Source organism: Grus americana, chromosome 28, assembly GCF_028858705.1.
Source record: "Grus americana isolate bGruAme1 chromosome 28, bGruAme1.mat, whole genome shotgun sequence".
NCBI lineage: Eukaryota > Metazoa > Chordata > Aves > Gruiformes > Gruidae > Grus > Grus americana.
The window spans coordinates 6294776-6307639 of record NC_072879.1 but is presented as its reverse complement, the minus strand read 5'-3'; the positions used below and the strand labels follow the sequence as shown (position 1 = coordinate 6307639).

At 60.0% G+C, this 12864-nt stretch overlaps 1 protein-coding gene across 6 annotated transcripts in view; it reads right to left on the bottom strand.

Annotated features, from left to right (window-relative positions):
- Nucleotides 1–12864, bottom strand: part of UNC13A (unc-13 homolog A) — a 35400-nt gene that overhangs the window by 9551 nt on the left and 12985 nt on the right. For 3 of the 6 annotated variants that reach the window (XM_054805836.1, XM_054805838.1, XM_054805840.1), the window contains 23 exons: nt 12503–12552; nt 11230–11323; nt 9816–9887; nt 9319–9538; nt 8844–9071; nt 8423–8564; nt 7842–8011; nt 7272–7387; nt 6992–7155; nt 6583–6745; nt 4513–4581; nt 4289–4378; nt 3990–4124; nt 3511–3644; nt 3220–3305; nt 2854–2980; nt 2671–2767; nt 2386–2529; nt 1750–1833; nt 1399–1476; nt 1048–1136; nt 740–892; nt 521–644 (listed from right to left, as the gene is read on the bottom strand). In XM_054805836.1, the coding sequence (XP_054661811.1) occupies nt 521–644; nt 740–892; nt 1048–1136; nt 1399–1476; nt 1750–1833; nt 2386–2529; nt 2671–2767; nt 2854–2980; nt 3220–3305; nt 3511–3644; nt 3990–4124; nt 4289–4378; nt 4513–4581; nt 6583–6745; nt 6992–7155; nt 7272–7387; nt 7842–8011; nt 8423–8564; nt 8844–9071; nt 9319–9538; nt 9816–9887; nt 11230–11323; nt 12503–12552 (2829 nt within the window). Of the gene's footprint in view, nt 1–520; nt 645–739; nt 893–1047; nt 1137–1398; nt 1477–1749; nt 1834–2385; nt 2530–2670; nt 2768–2853; nt 2981–3219; nt 3306–3510; nt 3645–3989; nt 4125–4288; nt 4379–4512; nt 4582–6582; nt 6746–6991; nt 7156–7271; nt 7388–7841; nt 8012–8422; nt 8565–8843; nt 9072–9318; nt 9539–9815; nt 9888–10214; nt 10221–11229; nt 11324–11516; nt 11596–12502; nt 12553–12864 lie in introns of all 6 variants that reach the window. The other 3 variants (XM_054805837.1, XM_054805839.1, XM_054805841.1) reach the window with 2 other exon arrangements.

Below are 12864 nucleotides of genomic sequence, written 5' to 3'. Positions count from 1 at the left end.
CATGTCACCCCATCCCCACATCGCTCCCGTCCCCGTGAAGCCAGTCCCTGATCCAAACGCAACCCCAGGGTTGCACAACCCCAAACGCAAGGCTGATGTGCAGTGGCTCCCTGCACTCCAAGAGCCTCCCAGTTCATCTGGCACAGGGACCATGCCCACAGCCAGTGCTGATGAGCATGGCGTGGGATGGGATGCTGCCCCAACTCAGAGGGAAGTATGGAGAGCAAAGGACCAGGGCTCCCTTCTGGTGCCACGATGGAGATGGCAGGAAGGTCCTTTGGCAAAACCAGCCAAGAGGGTGCTGGGCTGCACCGGGAACCTGGGTCAAGTATGACCTTTCTCTCCTCCATCCCTTCCCCGGCCATGAGCTGGGGACAGGTTTGGGGAGGCCACTGAAGTCCCCACCCCCTCAGCAGCCCGTGAGGGCACCTGGCCAGCAATGTTCCACTCTGGCCCAAATCAGCCACCTGCATCTCAGCTCCAGGGTCCCCCATCCCTTGTCTCCCTCCTCATCACTCACCGTCTGGTCAGTGAGAGGGGGCAGGACAATGGTCTTCTCCATCGTGTTCATCACCAGCTTCCAGAGCTCCTTCAGCACCCGCTTCAGCACCGTCTTCTCGCAGATCTTGGCAAAGAGCGTCAGGCTGCAGAGAGAGGATGAGGCTGAAGGTCCCGGCACAGCACCCCTGATGCCACCCCTTGCCTGGTCACCCTGACCCTGCAGGTTCCCCACACTCACTTGCTATCCAGGAGGTCCATGATGGGCTGCAGGACGTTGTCAGCATCCTGTGCGACGCTGCTGCAGGTACTGGCAGGGACGTTGCCAGTGCCCTTCACCTGGCCAAGGATGTCACCCATCTGCTTCACACACTCCTCAATGTGCGGCTGGAAACTGGGGACCGCAATGCCCAGGCAGCTCAGCATTCCCCACAGCTGCACTCAGGACCCACTTGACTGAGCAGAGCCCCCAGTCTGGCCTCAGCCACAGCTCCTGGACACCCCGACCTCTCCATGGCCCACCGCCCATGCTCTTTTGTCCAGGCATACCTGGTGGCAAAGACCCGGCTCAGCTCATCCAGGACGTTGTTGAGTTTCACCTGCAGTTCCTTGAGGATATCACTGGCTTCTGTGTCCAGCTGGAGGAAGGACAGGTTGGAGAAGCCATCAGGATCCCTGGCCCAGTCCTGAGGAGGGGTCTCTGCACCCCAAATGCAGGGTGAAGCACATCAATCATCTGACACAGTGGGAGAGCAGGGTACCATGGTACGGGACAGCGTGATCCCATACAGGAGTGAGGAACTGGGGTCTGCTCCCAGCACTGCAGAGCCAGGGAAGGGGCTGCCTTTGGGGAGAAGGGACTGATCCAGGCTCCCTCCTGGAGATCCCCCCAGTACGTACCTCCTTCCCACCCATGGCTTCAAACATCTTCTCAAGCTGGACACGGAGCTGCTGGATGTTGTTCATCAGGATGCAGGGCTGGAGGGGTGGGATGGACAGGGGGCATCAGCAACAACAAATGTGGCTGGAACAGCTGCCCACTGCCCCAGGTCTCTCCCACCCTACACTGGGGCACATGAAAACAGTCATGGCACAGAGGCCTGCCTGGCAGCATTTCAGGGACTGCCATCAGACAGAGACCAAGGGCAGGACCTGTGTCACGGGGACCAGCTCTGGAGCTGAGGTCACCATGTGGGGACAGTCCTGCCTGGCTGTACCAGGCAGGTGGCAAGCAGAAGGGGGATACATCACCACTTTTTCCTTCTCCTTGGAGCAGTATGAGGCAAAATCCTTGGAGATGATCTCAGCATACTGGAGGAGCACATTGCTGATGGTCTGCAGCCAAATGAGGGATGGGACCCACCCAGACAGCAGCAAAGAGAAGAAAGGAGGGAAACAAAGAGACTATGAGTCCCACAGCAAGGAAACAACCCAATGCCTGGATACACCCTGGGACACCTAGACCCTCTGGCCCTACAGATGTGCTAGAAGCTGTATGGACACAATCACTGGAAGCTAGATCCAGCACATCTGGTCTCCACAGGCAGCTCCATCACCAGCACAGCCCTGAAAGCACCAGCCACCAAGCCTGCATGCAATTCCCACACTGCCACAAGCCAGTGGCATTTAATTAATCTAGATTAATTAACCAATTAACTGATGAATTAGCTAATCTCCTGTGCTAGCAAAGCTGAGAGAGCCACAGGGTCTGCTGATGGCACATTTGCTTGAGCATTGCTGTTAGAGGTGGTGCAATCTGTGCCCTATGCTGCTGCCTGCAGCTGCATGGGAGGTGGCAGAGAGAGCCCAGGAGCCCTGGGCCAGGGCTGGAATCAGGTTCCCAGGGGTGCTGCTGGCCCAGTGGCCCCCGCCCCGGCAGCTGCCCACCTTGGCAAACCTTCGCATATAGTGCCCAACAATCTGGGGGTCAGGGCACTCAAGCTTCTTGATGATCTCGAAGCTCTGGTTGAGCTGGGAGAAGACATCCACCACGGAGCAAGAGAAGAGTGCGTGCTCTGACGTCTGCTGGAACTGGGGATGTGAGAGGCAGTGTCAGCAGGAAGCAGGGAGGGGAGATGTTGGCCCCGATGGGGACACACTGGGAATCAAGGGACAAGCCCCTCACCCACCCCCAGCTGTGGCTCCTGTGCCCACTGACAGTCCTGTTCATACCCCATCTTTCTTGTCCCGCTCCAGCGCTCCATGTAGGAAATCCCGTGATACCTCTTCATTCTCATCCAGCCACTGGATAACAAAGGGCTCGAACCAACTGGAAGAGAGGCCCATCCCCAGTGAGGCCAGCCAGCCCCCGGGGCGCAAGCACCCCCTCACCTGCCCCCCAAGGGCTGCACTCACGCGGGGTACTCGGGCACACGGCTCTTGAAGGAAGGCAGCTCGGTGACGTACTCGTTGTACAGCCACTTCACCTTGAAGTGCAGGTTCATGTAGTCTGCGCTCTTGCACAGGCGGTGCTTGTCATGCTCTGCATGGGGAAGGTGAGTGTACATGGGGGTTGCTTTCAGGCCCAAACCTGGGGGGGCGGCTGCCTGGCAGTTCCAGGGATACCAGGGTAATGAGGTGAAGATGGAAGTGCTGCTTGAGTGGGATTTAAGCTAGGCATCGTGTCGATGAGGAGGTGAAATGGGTTTGCCCAGGGAACAGGCAAGGTGGGAGCAGAATGTGGCTCCTGCCTGGTTCCGTCACCCAGATGGGGGGACTCACCCTCCATCGCGTACTTCATGTCCTGAGCAAAGAGGTTCCACATCACCTCGGCACTGATCTTCCCCACGTTCAGTTCCTGGGGGAACCTGGGGAGGGGGGAAAGTGCGGACACGGAGTGGACCAGCCTTCCACTTGGAGATATGTCCCCGCCATACCTCCCCGTCTGCCTCAGTTTCTCCATCTACAGAATGGATGTTACGACCCACTTCCAAAGGGATAAAGCTACCATTGCCACCGCGTGGGCATCCCCCCAGGGGCGAAGCAGGGTCCCCTTTCCCAGCACCTACTCACTGGTTCAGGCAGGGCGTGTAGGAGTTCTTGTCCTCCTCGATAATGGAGACTATCAGGGTGATGAGCTTGGACCAGAAGTCCAGGTTTTTGATGCTGGGGCCCTGCTCCTCAGGGGGCACCTCGCCTTTCTTAGTCTGGAGTGATGGGGACACAGCGGAGGCTCTGGTCACCCCACCCGTGGGGCTTGATTTCATGGTGGGGCTAATGAGAAGGCAGGAGGGGTCTGGGAACACCCTGGAGGCCCCCACGCAGCCCTCCCCTGTCTGGCCCGAGTCTCAACCCCACAGAAGTAGGGCTCAAACCCTGCCCAAGGCTTGGGGCTCATTCTGCATGGGGCTGAGTGCTCTGGAGAGGGAGCAGGAGGATTGCGCAAAGGAGAATGGCGATGGGCAGGGATGGGGAAGGTCAGCGGGGGGCAGTGAGGTCCCCCCGCAGCACCTGGTGTCCCAGTGCATCCCAGCTCCCCCCACCCCACGCACCGGGTCGGTCTGGTACTCGCGACTGTACAGCTCGTGACAGTTGTTGAAGATGTACTCATAGGTGGAGTTAAGGCAGGCTTTCACACAGTCCTTCACCACCTGGCTGGCTCGTGGGGGGCTCTGCAGCTCCTGGACCTGGGTGTGCGGGGAGGGAGCGGTGCTGGAGGCAGACCTGTATCCCCAGGCAGCCACCCAGGAGCTACACAGGGCCAGCATGACCCCAACCTTGCAAAGAACCAGGGCCAGCAAGGGGCAGACTCCTCACCAGAGGGATGGGGCAAGTGGGGCCCCCGCAATACCTTCATCCGAAAGAAGGTGATGCTGGTCAGCAAATCCACTGTGGACTTGAGATCCTGCAGCCGTTCAGGACTGCTGGCAGGGAAGTTGTTCTGCAAAAGGGGAAGAAAAGGGCGCAGCTGCACACAAAACTCTCACAGGGGTGAACAGAGAGGGAGAAAACAGCTGCCTGTGTTTCAGACCTTATTAGACAGGTGGGGAAACTGAGGCACGGTAGGCACCTTACCCGGTACATGGAGAGGTCAATCCGCAGTGAGTTGTGCAGCTGGTCGAGGAGTTTGACAAACCGCTCCTTCTGCAGAGAAACACCCCGGAGCCAGGTAAATGGGGGAAAGGCAGCAGGGACTGTCTCCCCTCCCCACTGCACCTGGTTCTCTCTGGCCCCAGCCCAGCCCACGCTGCCCCCAGCTCATCCCTCTCCTTCCTGCTGTCCTTCCTTCCCTCCTTCCTTCACCAGAGCCCTGTGAGTGGGCACGGGATGCCCGCAGAGAAGAGCGTGACCTCGCTGGTGGCCAGGGCTCATGGCAGCCATCAACGGCTCCCAGGGCACATGTGGCTGTGCCAGGCGCAATACAGCGTCGACAGGCAACCTTGCACATCCTCTTTGCTCTCACTGGCGGTCGGAGCCGGAGGGGGAACAGGCTGCCCAGCCCACTTGAACACCTCCGAGCCTGGGCTCGGGACAGGAGCAGGGAGAGGATGTGCAGGATCTTGCCCCTGGGCCAGGTGGCCCCTGGATTGAAGCTTTCAAAGAGCTCAGGAAAAAGGCAGGGAAAGAGCAGCTGGGCTCTTGCAGCAGTTGCCCATCTTCAGGGCTGAGCTGTTTCCAGACAAGGCCAGGATGGATCCCAGGAGCTGGACGCCTCCATGGGCTCCTTGCTCGCCCGACCGGGCTGCATTGAGGGATGTGGCCAGGGAACCGCCCCAGGTAGACGGTCTCCACTGGGGCTGAGTGGCTTTAATTCAGCTCAGCCCAGCTCCCGTCCAGGGTCTGCGGGACAGGAGGATGCAAATCCGACTTTGGGCTGCGGATTGGCTGTCAGAGCTGAGGGCAAAGCAACCAATCTGCCCCAAAACACTGTTGGGAGGCATTTCACTTTGCATCTCTGCTGGGGGGGGGCTTTGGACAACCCCGTGGGCCTCCCACAAGAGCCCACAGCATTGCCTGTACCGGATCAGGGCTGCCCCACAGGGCTCCAGAGAGCCCGGAGCAGTTCCCTGAGTCCTGGGAGGGGGGGAGGACAAGGGGACGGGACAGGGCAGTGAGTCCCACGCCCGCCTGGCCGCAGTTCAGCCAAGCCCGAAGCCTGCACTGGCAACCGCAAACCTTCGGCGCGCTCGCCCGCCGGAGACGGCAAAGCCAGGCTCTGGGCCAAGACCGTGCGTCCCCGCCACTGAACGGCTGCAGTGCTTTAAAACTGGACACGATGGGTACTCGGGGTTAAAGCGACACGGCCGGGCACTTTAGGACCCAACCTTAGGCTCTCTAAAAAAAGAGAAAGAAACAAGTTTTTAAAACCCTCCATGTTAGAGCAAAGGCGCTTTCGTATAGTTTTGTCCTCCTGCACGACCCTAGAGGCAAAGCTCGCTTGGCTCTAGCTACCCCCTCCAACGGGAACGGGGAGGTGAGCCAAAGCAGCCGCTGCCCGTTGTTGCGCTCGGCCCTGGCTGCATCCCTGGCTACCCAGCACTTTGCCTGACCCAGGGCTGGGCGCTGATCCCAGCTCAACCCGTGTGCATCCAAAGCAAACGCCTGCTGCCTCTGGGACGACACAGGGGGAGCCAGGGCGAGAGCTCAGCCCCTCCTCGCCCACATCCCCAAGGGCGCACCCGACCCTGGCACAAACTCGCCCTGCGAGGCACCCAGCGGGCACGTGTGGGTGCTGGCACAGCCAGGCAAGTTTGCAGCTGGCCCGGGGTGCGCCCAAAGCACGCAGGGCCACGCGAAACTCCCGGTGAGCTGCAGGGTTGGCTCCTTGCCACCTGCTTGCGATTTGGCCACCAAGGTTTCCCCCTCCCGCCAGGCTGCTGCCCAGCATCCCAGCCCTCTTGGATTCCAGTCACGGTTTTACCATAATAATTTGGGGATCAAATTTAGACCTTCTCCCAGGAAGGTGGTGGCTTTTTTCCTTCCTGAAAAGCGGGAGTGGAATGAATTTTGGGGCAAGCAGGGGCTGACTCCCCTGCTGCCTGGCTGCAGTTTGGAGCGGGGTGTTTTGCATGGCCCTTTTTGCCCCCTGAGCCCCCCGCCCCCTCCCAAGAGAAGAGAGAGAAGAAGGAAGGAGTGTTTACGCACCATCGGACTTACCCCGAAATTGGAAGCGGCAAAGCGGTCGGAGGCCGAGACGTTGGTGGAAGCCGTGGTGTGAGCATAGTAGGCATTAATGTTGGCTAGCAGGGTACTCATCACTGCCGGCACCCCTGGGCACATGTATTTGGAGGAAAGGCAGGCAAAATGCCTGCAGAGGGAGGCGGAAGGTGAGGGCGCAGGGCCACGGGAGGGGCTGCCTGTAGGAAGGGGCACGGGGTTTGGAGTGCAGGCACGGAGAAGGAGAGGGAGGGATGCACAGGTGCGGGGTGAGCTAGGGGAGCGCGTCTGCACCCGCGGCAGGGAGGCAGCTGCAAAGGGCAGCAGGGGAGGAAGATGCCGACAGTGACCCCCCCCCGCCACGTGCCTTGAGCAGGGTGGAGGGCGAGTGACTCACGTCATGGCCTGGTAGATGGACTCCACGCCGTAACGCATGGCAAACTCGTCCACGATCTCCTGCGCTGTCTCATCAAAGTACACCTTCCAGGCGTCATCCCCCTTGGCATCTGGGATCTTCACCACCCCATTGTTTTGCAAATCCGTCACAAAGTGGAACAGGTTCTGGAGGTACAAATGAGTCCCGTCAAGTCCCCGGAGGTGTCGGTGCCACACAGCGGTGGCACAGCTGCACGGCTGGGCTGGAGGCTGTGCCCCTCGCACCTGCCTGGGCTGCTCACCTCGTGCAGGCAGGTGTACTGTACGTGGTAGGGAGCCACCTTCTCCTCGCCTTTGATCTCCACGCTGATGTGCAACCGGATGGCTCCAGACACAGCCGACTTGTCTGTCCGCTTGTCTGCGGGGGTACAGGGAGAGGGATGAGACGTGAGGCTTCCCCAGAGCAACTCTGCTCACTCCTGGCCCCAAAGAGGGGCAGACGGCTCTGGCATGGGGCCAGGGCCAAGGGGACACCCGGTGCCAAGTGCAGCCAGGCCAGGGCACAATGCAACCAAGGCACTGCAGAGCGGGATTTGGCCGTATCTCCAGGCACTACAGAGATGCAGCTCCTCCGTGCCTCAGTTTCCCCTCTGCAGGAGGGCTGGTTCTCCAGACCTCCTGGGCAAAGGTTTTGAGAATGACCCTAGGAAACCACTTGATTCCAATAGCTTTTGATATTACGTGTTTTTAACAGCAGATCCTATACTAATATGCTGCAATAGCCTTCACACCAGGGCTGGCAGCACGTCCCCTCCGGGAGCGCAGGGCCGGGGGTCCCAGCCCAACCGGGCCGTGCTGGGGCAGCCAGTTACCGAGGTTGTACCAGACGTCCATCTCCCCACTCAGGGTCCGGACCTCGATGATCGTCTGGCCCAGGAAGTCGTCTGACTCCCTCTTGAAGCGCTGCTTGACGCGGGACTTAATGTCGTCATCTTCGTCCCAGACGCGGACCTTGATGCGGTCGGAAGAGTTATGGCACTCGCTGGCGAAGCAAGAAGGGGCAAGCCCCGGGATGAGCAGGGAAACCTTTCCAGCCTCTCCCCAGCCTCTGTTTCCCTACACAAGAGGGACCATCCCAGCACCGGGCAGGAAATAGGGAAGAGAGCGGATGTGGGGGCACCAACCCTCCCGGTGGGCTCAACCAGGGCTCAGCACCGTGCCCAGGCAGCCCCAACACAGCCTGGATCAGCCCCCATTGCCAGGAGCCAAACCATCCATGGCACAAAACCAGCACTCCCAGTGACCCCAGCGGCCCCACTCCACCCTCAGCTGGGGCAGGATAAGGCCCCAGCTGACTCCCAACCACCCTGCAGGGACGTGCTGACAGCCAGCGCAGCCCAGCATGACCCTGAGCGGCCAGGAAGGGGTACAGAGGGGCCAAGGGTGAACTTACAAATGGAAATTCTCCTCCCAGACCGGGTTGAGATTGCCGTAGATAGTTTTAGTCCTTTTTTTTGTCTTTCCAACCTGGACAGTGACATATGGGTCACTGGAACCCGTCTTATCCTTTGCTTGCAGGCCCTGGGCACAAACGACTACAGCACAGCATGGCACAGCACCGCACGCACACCCGTCCACACAAGGCACATGCGTGGCACACACAGCGGAGAGAACAGACAGAGAGAGGAGTCAGTGCCACAGCCACACCGAGATCCCCGCAACAGGCACCTCGTGTTCCCCGGCAGAGCTCCAGGGGCTGAAGCTGCTTTGCAGGATGAGGGGTAGGAGGGGGTTGGAGCACGCAGCATCCTTGTGCGAGGGGACAGCTACATGGTCCCCCATGGCACACGGTGCCAGGCGCAGCTGGTGCCTACCCGTGATGCTGATCTTGGCCGACCATTTGGAGGTGCCATCCAGGACACTCTGCTTCACTGCCTTCATCTGCTGCGTGTGCGTGGTCTTGGTGACCCCAAACACCTCCTGGATCAGCTCAAATATCTCTGGCTTGTTGCGCTCCCGGATCTTCATGCGGTCCTTGAGCACCATGATGATATTCTGGGTCCGGTCCTCCGCTCCGTGCTTGGAGCTCTTCTCCGCCGCCCCTGGGAGAGGACAGCAATGGGTGAGACGGGGGGGGGCAGGTGGCATCCAGGAGAGAGCCGAGAGCTCCCCAAGCCCACCGTGCATGAACAAATTCAAACCTGGAGGGGGTCTACACTCTGCCCAGGACAGATCTGCCCTGCTCACCGCTTGCCCCATGCACAAGGCAGGAATCCATCTCTCCCCGGGCTGCTCCCTCTTCCCTCTCCAAAGTGAGAAGAGATGAGGTTGCAGGTAAAGGCTCCTTACTCTGCAGGCAGTCAGCATTAAGCAGGTCCTGGCACTTCTCGTGGCACTTGACGCCACACTCGGCACAGCGCATGCCCTGCCGGGCAATGCCCCAGAGCAACCCCTCGCACTCGTAGCAGTAGGTTGGGGTGGTGGCCGTCCACACCTCAAAGTTGTGGGGCGTCGTGCAGGAGATTGGATACACTAAGGCTTGCAGGGTCTTCTTGTAAACATGGTTTTTCTGTGCAAGGACAGAAAAGAGAGGGGGGAGAAAAGCTCAGGCAACGCACAGCAGGTGCTGGGCCACGTGCAATGTCACCGCTGGGCGTGGACAAGGAGGGCTGAGGACAAACACCACCTTCCCCAGGTGCAGCTATGAGCATCCTGGCTGCTTTAGCAACACCGGAGGAGGAAGCTGGTGTGATGCAGACCTCGCATCTCCATTGCTGGCCCGGCCGGCTGGGGCTCAGCCCTCCCACCCATGACCACCCTGCACCCCAGCCAACTCCAGCACCTACCAGCTCCTCATTGTTCAAGGTGCTCGAGGCCAGCGCAGATGTGATTCCCGCTTTCCTGGACTGGACCAGGGACTGTGGGAAAGAAACGCAGTCTGGAGATCTGGCAGAGCACAAGTTGTCCCTGCTGCACTCCTCTGAGGCCCCAGTGGCTGTAAAATCCCTGGGATGGACCCCACTGCAGAGAGGGGTCAGTGCTGGCTGCATCGATTGGCAGTGGGAACAGCCCAGCTCCCAGTGATGCCAACGCTGCAAAGCATCACCCTGCTGTGCAGTGGGACTGGAACCAGTTCAGCAGCCCACGGCATTCCCAGTTCAGCCCCAGCAGGGCAGAGCCTCTCAGCGTGTGTCTGAAAACCCCAGGGAAACCGGGGGTGGGGGGGGGGGTGGGGGGGCACTTACCATTGCCTGCGGGCAGCCAGGTCCGGCGAGGAGGGAATAAAAAGGCTGTTAGCGCGAGCCATGGGAATCGGGGCAACAGCAACCCCTCTCCCAGTGTAAGGCCAGTCCCTGGGGGGGTTCCCACCCCAAGCCACAGCCTGTCAATCCCAGCAGGGAAAGGCAGTGGCCCTGCCTGACCCCTGCGCTCAGCCCACCCCATCACCACCCCCAGCCCAACACCCCAAAACCCCGACACTGACACAGCACAGTGCAGAAGCATCAGCAGCTGCCCGAGCGGGCTGAGGGGTGGAGGACACTGGGGTGAGGGCAGCAAGTGGGGGGGGGGGGGGCAGTGGGATGGGAGAGGGCAGGCAGGTTGGGGACAGGATGGAGGCACCCTGAGGAGGCACCCTGGCACAAGACAGAGGTGGCAAAGGGTCAAGAGAGGGGAAAGGAGGTGAAGGGCGCCTAATTCTGGGTGCAAAGGGTATCTGGTTTCCAAAATTGCGGTCTCTTGTCACCAAGGGGGTGACAGCAGTGTGACCCTGTGCATTACAGCCCAGGGGCTGGGTGGGACTGCAGCATGGGGACTGGGCTGTAGCAGCACAGCATGACAGTGGTGAGGACAGGAGCACAGTGTCTGTGCAGCTCAGAAAAGCCAGCACTGCCCCTCCTCTGGTACATGGGTCCATCTGCCCAGCACCCGAGCTACGAGGAGCCTATGGCAGGTGGGACAGAAAGGGACCAGGACACAGTGCAGGTAAAAAAAAAATGGGAAACCAGATGCAGCCTTGAGAAGTCTTGGGCTGATGCTCGGTGTAGGGAAAGGACCCTGGAGCTCCATTAAAGAGAAGCACCCTTGGGTGGGGAGAGCCCAGCTGTGCCGTCCTCACAGCTCCCCATTGCGAGGTCTAGGGCCAAGAGATCCCCAAAACAGCCTGGGGCACCCCTTCCCTCTACCAGTGGGGCTGGAGGAAGCTGGGCAGGGCTGGCCGGCAGCACCCAAGGGTGCTCTCTCTTTAACCCCTCGGACCACGCTCACCAGATCGCTGACTAGAGGGAGAGATTTGCGTCCAGGCTTAATGTCGGGCATGCTGTTAATGCAGCGCAGAAACCTTACTGCTGCCCCCCTGCCGCCAGGGATGGCCAAGCCAGGCCGGAGAAGAGAAAACAGAAAACACAAGCCATGTTAGAGGCAGCTGGGGAGAAGGGCATGGGTGCTCAGCGAGCGCTGGCTGGAGCGAGCGGGCGGTGCAGTCCAGCGAGGCGCAGCGGGAGTGAAGCCAGCAGCTGTGTGGTTCAAGGCTTTAGGAGGAACCTCACCAAATCGCTAACTAGGGGGATGGGTTTTCGCTTGCGTATGTCCGGCATGCTGTCTATAATGATCAGCCCGCCACCAGGCCTGCAAGAGAGATGAGAGTCAGCAGGGAAGGGGAAACTGAGGCAGGAAGGGGCCCCCTGCTATTGCTCCAGGTTCACTCAGGACTTGGCGGACTGGACTGCAGAGCAACCCCTGGGTGGCCTGGGACCCACCCATGGGACCCTCATCCCCACCACCGCCCTGGCTGGGGCAGGGATCACCAAACTAAAAACTGCGGGGCAAGGGGATTCTGGCAGAAAACTGTGATTTTTTTTTTTCCCCATGTGAATATGTTTTGCTTCAGTGGTGTTGCAGTGAAACGCAGGAAAAGTATAACCCATTTGGCTTCGTTAGCTTTGGCTTTGCAGCGTGAAGTGGGAGAGCTGCGGTTTCTTTCTGAGACACCAAAGGTGAACACCAAAGCTGTTCTGCTGCGAGAGAAACTGAGGCAGCGCCGCTCGGGCAGAAATGCTGCTTCGCAGCGTCCAGCCCCGTCCGCAGTGTGATCTGGTGGGTGCTCAAGGAAATCTGCTAGGTTCTGCCTGGGCAGTGGCAAGGCCACTTCCAAGGGCAAGACCCACAGCCCGTCCGGTGAGAGATTCGGGATTCCCCATGGCACCACTTGAGCCCCAGATGGCAGGAGAGAAGTGGGAGCTGCCGCCCCAGCTCAGTCCCATCCCAACCCACTCACCTCCTCACTCTCCCACTCAGCAGCGGCTCTCGGGGACGCGGAGCAGTGACGTCTCTGCTGGCTCCTCCAAAAGCATCAGGCAACCAGCATTCAGCCCAAAACTCTGCCCCCCCCCCCCCCCCCCATGCCCACAGCTTGGCAACACTTCCCCACACCAGCTCCCCACCAAGCTCGCTAATCACATCCTAATGAGGAAGGGAGAGCGGCCCACACGACCCCGGGGAGGGACAGAAAGTACTGGCTTCCCCACATACTCACCCGCCTTTGAACCACAGGGATTTAGCTTCTCCATCGCCTTCCCCGCGGGCCTGCAAGACACGAGGTGGCCATCATCGGCGCAGTGCTGAGCCCCCGGCGCGCGTGGCAGCCCTCCCTGGGGCTTGGCGCTGCGAGCAGCTGAGCGCTCAGCCAGTGCCCGCAGCACTGGGGAAGCATGTAAAGGGTTTACGGGATTATAGGGCTCTTTCCAGCAAAGAGTTTGCACTGGGAATAAAATATTTTCAAGAGGCTGAGTGGGGCAAGTAGTGGGCAGGGCAGAGGGGCTCGGGCTGGTGAAGCAGTGAGGATGGCTGCTCCAGGCAAAAATTCAGGGTTTGGGGGACTGGAGAAGCGTCATTGGA